At 40.2% G+C, this 8835-nt stretch overlaps 1 protein-coding gene across 1 annotated transcript; it reads left to right on the top strand.

The window, feature by feature from the left end:
• The first annotated feature begins 225 nt into the window (after nt 1-225).
• vamp8 (vesicle-associated membrane protein 8 (endobrevin)) lies at nt 226-8061 on the top strand. The gene is made up of 3 exons (XM_063018017.1): nt 226-450; nt 4998-5186; nt 5299-8061. Exons 1-3 carry the CDS (start codon nt 433-435, stop codon nt 5494-5496), a joined length of 405 nt encoding a protein of 134 aa, XP_062874087.1. The 5' UTR covers nt 226-432; the 3' UTR covers nt 5497-8061.
• Nucleotides 8062-8835: the final 774 nt, after the last annotated feature.

The following is an 8835-nucleotide window of genomic DNA, read 5'->3' as shown; positions in this document are numbered from 1 at the left end:
TGCTTAATATTTATAACTTTGTTTTTCCTTCGTGTTTGTGTTCGACCTGTTTCCCAGGTGCTGTGCGTCACGACGTTTTTTCCCCACCCGCTTTCCGACTCCTGCGCTCCCATTGGACGACACATCTGTCACTCATACAAGCACGAACTTCCATCCAATCCCAGCTGTGTACGCGTTTGAGAGGCGGGATCTGTGTGGAAACTCGATGAGGTCCCTCTACAGGTCGGTGTTCGAATCGCACCGGTCTTGAGGAGGAATTCAGGCGGACGAGGAAGAGAAGTTGGACGGCCGAGAATCAGGAAGTTTAAAAACATTAACTTCGAATAAAAATCAGAATTCGGAGCCGGTGTCGGACTGTGCGGGAGGATCCAGGAGAGATCCGGTGTTTAATGCTGTTATAGTCGCGGTTAAATCGGTGCTTCTGGTTAGAAGATGGATCCCAACACACTGGTGAGAACATTTACCTTCTCTGACCCTTGATCGGAATTATAATGACATTTATTATTGATTTATTGCTCCAGACACTGAATTCTGTTTATTTTTATAACTTTAATGTGTCTGATCAGGTGTCCTGAGTCTCCAAAACGAATTTGAACTTTGTGGGATCATCTGATCAGAGTTTGTGTTGCTTTATTAAATTCTGCAATTATTTATTTCTGCAAAAACCTTCAGTAGCATGTTTGTTTCCTGAAAATCAACTGAATTAAAAAAATGCACGACCCCCTGATCTGTCTTGGTGACTTCTCTGTGCCCATATAAATATGAATAGGTCAGTTCCACCCTTACGAAAAATGCAGAACCTGTGGAGAATGTTAAGCTTGCTCGACTGCGGACAGTGTCGTGCTCCGACGGCTTCTCGTGTATTACATCAGACCAACCAGACAAGTTTTCTCTCAGCACAGTGACTCTCGGGCTTGGGAGAAGTTACGTGTGCTGTGTTTATATGGGCACAGAGAATTTCAGGCCATTTTATCAAACCAGCACTAGAAGGCCTGGCTCACTGTGGACATTCCAATTCATCTCTGTGCTGTTCAGTCCACTGGAGTGGACCTTCCCCGGACTGTCGACCCAAAGCATGTAAGCATGGCCAAAAGTACGTGGACGCCTGAGCAGGAAGGAGCTTGTTCCAAAACCAAGAAAAGCATTTATGAGATTCAACTACTGACGTTGGACAAAAAGGCCTGGCTCACAGTCAACATTCCAGTTCATCTCAAAAGAAATGAATGGTTGCTTTCTTGCTTGCATCTTTAAATCAGTATATAATGGTAATATTGTGTGTGTACTTATGTGTGTGAGTTCGTTTAAGAAGTAGAGATTTGTTTGCGTAGTCTGATTGAGCAGCTCTGTTAAAAACGCCGGAGGATTATTTACCGTAGTAAGGATCCACGCTCGGGTTCCTCAGCACACGGGAGGAAAAGTGCTCTCCGAGATCGCATTCCAGCCATTCAGAAGGTTAGAGAAGCGCCGGGCGAATAACAAGGCCTCATCAAGAGCTCACGTGTCAGACCGAGTTCCTAATGGGCGTGAAGAATTCTGTGTTTCTCTAACACACGGTCACGTTCTGTCAGCTTACCTCGGTTATGTTAAAACACGGATTCGCTCAGATCGTAGTCACCTGGCTTGGTTCTGATCCAGTAGGTCCATCGTCCTGCACTGTTAATTGTATTAATTGCTGTGAAGAACCCTGAAGGACATCAAGACGAGCAGACCTGAGAGAATTTCAACAGGAAATGTCACACAAGTTCCTCAGTGGATTCAGAATGGATATTTTGGTGATGGAGCAGTATATGACACTGGCCCACCACAGATACCGGGGTTTGAGTGTCACCGGTGCCAGATTGGGAGACCTAAAGACCCGATTGGTCATGTCTACATAAGGGAAACCTGAACTGTGTAGCACCTTGCTGTCTGTTCAAGTGGTGGAGGAATACTAGGAGTATAGTGTGTTCTTCCATATGTGTAACGGCTCTATTTAGGTTTGGGGTTAGAGTCTGCAGCTCACTGGTGACAAGAAGAGCCCGACAGTGCCCGCTTGGCAGAACCGGACAAAGAAGAATCTCACGAGGCTCTACTGTGATGTCATAATGCTACGGTTATTATCTAGTTGTAATGACTTAGCCAGACTTGAGCTGTATCAGATGTTCTAGGCTCCTTATCTCCCCTCAGGTGTGTCAGAACCCCCCCCCAGCGACCCCCCCCCCCCCCACACACACACACACACGCACGCACACACCACCACTACCACTACCAACCATTTGGTAACAATGTCGGGCTGACGGTGGTTCCTCGTAGTTCATGTGTTGAATGGAGCAGATCTGATCAGCATGAAGACCTGAGGGACTTCGATGTGGGACAACACCCTCTGTTATAAGGGGTTCCACTAGATTTTGGAGTGTGTCTGTGGGAATGAATGCCGTCTGGATGATACTGAATCATTTGTGATAAATAGATGATATTCAATCATTTGTTATAAGTGAAAGACACTGAATCATTTGTGACTGATGGATGATATTGAATCATTTGTGACTGATGGATGATATTGAATCATTTGTGATGGATGAGTGATATTGAATCATTTGTGACTGATGGATGATATTGAATCATTTGTGATGGATGAGTGATATTGAATCATTTGTGACTGATGGATGATATTGAATCATTTGTGATGGATGGATGAAATGAATCATTTGTGATGGATTCCACTGAATCATTTGTGACTGATGGATGATATTGAATCATTTGTGACTGATGGATGATATTGAATCATTTGTGATGGATAAATGATACTGAATCATTTGTGATAAATAGATTATATTGAATCATTTGTGATGGATGGATGAAATGAATCATTTGTGATGGATTCCACTGAATCATTTGTGACTGATGGATGATATTGAATCATTTGTGACTGATGGATGATATTGAATCATTTGTGATAAATAGATTATATTGAATCATTTGTGATGGATGGATGAAATGAATCATTTGTGATGGATTCCACTGAATCATTTGTGATGGATGAATGATATTGAATCATTTGTGATGGATGGATGAAATGAATCATTTGTGATGGATTCCACTGAATCATTTGTGACTGATGGATTCCACTGAATCATTTGTGACTGATGGATGATATTGAATCATTTGTGATGGATGGATGAAATGAATCATTTGTGATGGGTGGATAATGGCACTGGTTTACAGCAGGGTCAAAGGTCAGGGCTTCCCCATGTTTGCACATATTCGGATGCGTGTCCTTTATCTTCCGTAACTGATCTGATAAGTCCGGGTGTGTTTGTAATATCTGAACCCAGTAATTATGGGGGGTGTCGCTGTACTCGAGGTATTGTCGTGTCTGGGGCTTGTTTTCAATAGCAGGTGTTAGTTGATACACACACACACACACACACACACACACACAGGGGGCGGTGACGTAGGGGGGTTGTGTGTCACCTGGTGACCCGTTCCTTTGTTTGTGGAGGATCTGAAGCTGAAGGAACGATCATGGACGCCGCCGCTAACACGGTAAAAAAAACACGGGTTACGCTGAGCATTAGCATACTGAGCTGGTGTGAAACTGAACTCTCACACTTACAACCACTAACAGGTTCAGAATCTCACTGTAACGAACAGACTGTTTCTCACTTGACGCTGCCGGAGCACAGACACGTACCCTACTCGAGCAAAAGGACGGTTGCTAACAGGTGGAATAAATCAATTATATAAAGGAAATTATATGCGTCCACTTTGCAGCAATAGTTTAGGGAAGGCCCTGTGCACAAAGCGAGCTCTGGAATAAACTGGAACATCATCAGCACCCAGTCGTACAAATGCTACTGAATGGGCACAAATTCCTACAGACATACTTCTTGTGAAGTCTTGTGAGAAGCCTCCTCAGAGGAGCGACTGTTTGTGATGGATGATACTGAATCATTTGTAATAAATAGATGACACTGAATCATTTGTGATATTGAATCATTTAATCATTTGTAATGAGTGGATGGATGACACTAAATCATTTGTGATGAATGGATGAATGATACTGAATCATTTGTAAGGAGTGGATGATACTGAATCATTTGTGATGGATGGATGATATTGAGTATTGAATCCAGTTTTATTGAATCATTTGTGATCAATAGATGATACTGATTCACTTGTAATGAGTGGATGACACTGAATCATTTGTGATGGATGAATGATATTGAATCATTTGTAATGAGTGGATGGATGATACTGAATCATTTGTGGTGGATGAATGATATTGAATCGTTGAATAATTTGTGATGAATGGATGATATTTAATAATTTGTGATTAATTAATAATACTGAATCATTTGTAATGAGTGGATGGATGATACTGAATCATTTGTAATGAGTGGATGGATGATACTGAATCATTTGTAATGAGTGGATGGATGATACTGAATCATTTGTGATGGATGAATGATATTGAATCATTTGTAATGAGTGGATGGATGATACTGAATCATTTGTGATAAATGAATTATACTGAATCATTTGTGATGAGTGGATGGATGATACTGAATCATTTGTAATGAGTGGATGGATGATACTGAATCATTTGTGATGGATGAATGATATTGAATCATTTGTAATGAGTGGATGGATGATACTGAATCATTTGTGATGGATGAATGATACTGAATCATTTGTGATGAGTGGATGGATGATACTGAATCATTTGTGATGAGTGGATGGATGATACTGAATCATTTGTGATGGATGAATGATATTGAATCATTTGTAATGAGTGGATGGATGATACTGAATCATTTGTGATGGATGAATGATATTGAATCGTTGAATAATTTGTGATGAATGGATGATATTTAATAATTTGTGATTAATTAATAATACTGAATCATTTGTGATGAGTGAATGGATGATACTGAATCATTTGTGATGGATGGATGATACTGAATCATTTGTGATGAGTGGATGATATTGAGGACTCGTACCTTGGTGTCCTGTAGGAGCAGGGGCGCGGCGGCGGCGGTGGTGCGGGGGCGGCGGCTGCCCCGGAGGAAGTGGACCGTGTGAAGTCACTGCAGTCGCAGGTGGACGGCGTGAAGGACATCATGACCGAGAACGTGGAGCGGATCCTGGCGCGAGGGGAGCGACTGGACGACCTGATGGACAAATCCGAGGACCTGAAGGCCGGGGTGAGACTCGCCTCCGTATGAGTGTCGGCGGTTTTAGATGGGCGTGGTCAGGCGTCCACATACTTTTGCCTCTGTGAACCTGACGTGGTGTGTCGGTGCTGTTTGTGTGCAGGCGCAGAACTTCAAGCACACGTCTCAGAAGGTGGCCCGAGCTTACTGGTGGAAGAACGTCAAGCTGATGCTGGTGATCTTCATCATCGTGGCCGTCATCGTGCTCATCATCATCCTGCTGGCCACGGGGGTCATCCCGACCGGCAGCAGCTCCAAACCGGGACCCCAACCTCCACCTCAACCCACCAAAAAACCCTGAGCGCCCCACGTACGAGCTCTTTACAGGAAAACGTCTTTGTGCTTTATTTTAATTTCTTCTAAACGTAAAACGTTCTAGGTTATGAAAACGTGAACCAATTACATATATAGTTTGGTAAACGAACATAAATCGTCTTTAAACAAACCTTTTCCTAATTAAATACTGTAAAATTTAATAAATATGTAAAAATAGCAGCACCAAAACAGCCTTAACATCTCGAGAGTGAGTCCAGGCGTCGTCCCTCCTGCATCATTAGTAGCACAACGTTCCTCTCAAACGTTCAGTCTCGTCTCTCTAGGAAAGCGATTTCATTCTGATGGAAAATATTTCAGTTCTTTTAGGAAATAAAAGCTGGAATTTACGTTTAAAGTCACATAGCGGAATAAAATCTGTAGTTATTTTTTATTTTGATGTTACTGGTAGGAAACTGAGGAAAGCTGAAAATATCTGTGGTTACAGTAAATAATATAGATCCTAATCTTCTAAATGAGCTTTTCTATTATTAAACATTTAGTATCATAGTATTTTGTATCAGAAGATAACTTTATAAGGTAAAATATATATGTATAACTTATCTACGTAAAAATAAAGTTTGACCTTAAATTGTGGACATTTCTGTTCCAGCATATTGTGTAAAGTGAGCCACTGAATGAGGGGATTTTAATAATATGAACATAATTCTACACTGTATGTCTGGAACTGGTCATAAATAAATACATTACAGAATAATTACTATATAAAACCAACATTCTTTATAAATATTTATATGTATAGAATAATGATCTAATTCTAACCTAAGCATCGTGTGGTCATTAGTAGAAGAAACAGATTCGGACGTTTAACACAGACGCTACACGACCTGAAAAGCACCAGAGAATCGATCCAGCATGAACGGTTTAAAATATATTCACTCAATTCAACAATAAAAAAATTGTCATTAGTGTTTTCTAGATGTTTCTAATATAAAATAGATTAAATATTTCATAAGAAAGCTGAAGTGTCGTTGTTAGTTTCTAGACATTCTGACAGGAACAAATCCAGAAATGAAGGAACTAAAATAAATAATAATTATTATTATTAACTGTTTAATATTAAAGGTGGAAAATCTTCTGTTAAACTGTTAAAACTCCATTCATGTGTAAAACATTATAAAATATAAAAAATATGTATTATATCAATGAGCTCCAGTTACTAAACTAAGCAACATTACGCAACACTGTACGTCTGGATGTGTCCAAAAATATCCGGACACACACCCAACATCATAAATCCGCTGGATCTGAATTCATGGAGGAATATTTAAAAGTTTCATACTGAAAAAGATCCAGAAATGAGTTTTTAATTCCCTGAGCTCACACACCCATTCACCTATAGGGCAAGTCAGTGTCTCCAGCATGTTTTTGGACTGTGGGAGGAAACCGGAGCTCCCGAGGGAAACCCATGCAGAAAGGACTCGGACCGCCCCGTCTGGGGATCGAACCCAGGACCTTGTTGCTACCCGACTGTTTTAAATAAGCAGTAAATTTAAAGATCCTTGCGGACACCCTGTGGGGAAAAAATAGATTAAAATATTAAAATGAATGAATCCAAAAATATCTAAATGTTTATACATCAATATTTTAAATATCTGGGAACGTATTTGATGTGTTACTCAGTTAAAGTAGCTGATATTTGCCTGTCAGTGCTGGAACTTTTAAGAAGGATTAGCATTTCCGAAAGTTAGAAACATCTGGAAACGTTACGTAAGCCTTTTTCTAAGCGGCCACATGAACCCTGAAACATCTGGAAATCAAAATAAAATGTGGAAACTTGCGGGAATGCCAGAGCCTGGAATGTCCTGGATGTTAAAGCTGGGTGAATTTGGAACTCTGAACGGTGCAGAGGTTCAGGAAGGTGTGTTCATTGTTACGTCCTGATGAACGACGGGAGCCGATGCGCTTTGCTTTATGTTAAAAACCTCATCGTTTCCAGTCGTTCAGGGTTTCTGTGGCTGGGAACGTCATGAAGGAAACGCCCCGAGTTCCTAAACTGAACCTTATGGCGTGAATTCATCAGTGATATTGAGATTTTTGTTAGTGATGATAGAGTTACGATTATAGTGCAATAAGGAATCATATGGAAGAGTTGGCTCTTGGCTCTGATTGCTGTTACGTAATAAAATCTAATCAGGACCAAAAGTTTAGTCTTTCTGTAAATACATTTTATGATATTTCTATATATATATATTTTTATCTCAAATCACCCAAATCTAATTCTTTATAATCCATATGAACTTTATTTATTGCTCAGAATCTTACTCAGCTGTTTTTAGCCTGTATAGTGATCAGGAATGAAATGAAAAGCATAGTAATATTCACATATTCAGATCCTAAACTGATTCTAGTCGTAGGAATACTTTAATAAGGGCTAAAACACGTGTCTCTATATTAGTTCCAGTTCTGAATCATTTTACTGTGTCTTGTACCTTTTCTGTTCTTTTTTTCTAATGAAGATACGCATGTACACGTCTGTCAGAGGGATTTTAAACGTGTCCGATTTCTGAATAAAGAAATAAAAAGTCTAAAAGCTTGTAGTGCTATTTTTTAAACAAATAAAATAGAATAACTATTTCTGCTGTGCCAGAGAGTCTGTTCCTTTTCAAAACGGTGGATGATAATGGTTTTGGAGTGTGTCTGTCGGAACTTGTGTCTCTGTAGAGCGGATCAGGGCTCCAGAAGGCCCAACACAGTACTGTGTATTAATGAGTCGAAGCATGTCCTTAAGGGCTCAGTCATGCTAGAACAGTAAGGGCCTTCCCCAATCTGTTGCCACAAGTTGACAGCATATTTATTTTTCCAAAACAGTTGCAGTGACGCGTGTTCACCGCAAGAGGGAGTAAGATACATCTAAAAAATAATCGTATAAATACTGCATGGACAAACTATAATAAACATCATTTTATGGCAATGTGCTACTAATTACTGTTACTAATAGATAATAGACAGGTAGGTATAGGTACACTATATAGCCAAAAGTATGTGGACCTTGAGCTTGTTTGGCTGAATGACTTTGAAGATGATCCAGAATGACTGGTGTGGGGGAAAAACTCAACCCCATTTATTTGGACTAGATTATAGTCCATCAAATGTGTTTTGTTTGAATGGCCACACATGCATATAAAGCTTTTTCCACAAGAATTGAGGCCGGTTGTAGCCACAAAATAGAGCAGCTCCATTTAATGTCCATGATTCTGGAGCAGGATGAACAACAGGCTCATGGTCGGGTGTTGAAATACGTCTACACATTAAAAAAAAAAAGCATCACAATGACACGAACTGACACTGAATCATTGGTGATGTT

Source organism: Trichomycterus rosablanca, chromosome 21 (assembly GCF_030014385.1).
Source record: "Trichomycterus rosablanca isolate fTriRos1 chromosome 21, fTriRos1.hap1, whole genome shotgun sequence".
NCBI lineage: Eukaryota > Metazoa > Chordata > Actinopteri > Siluriformes > Trichomycteridae > Trichomycterus > Trichomycterus rosablanca.
This window is presented reverse-complemented; position numbering and strand designations above follow the sequence as displayed.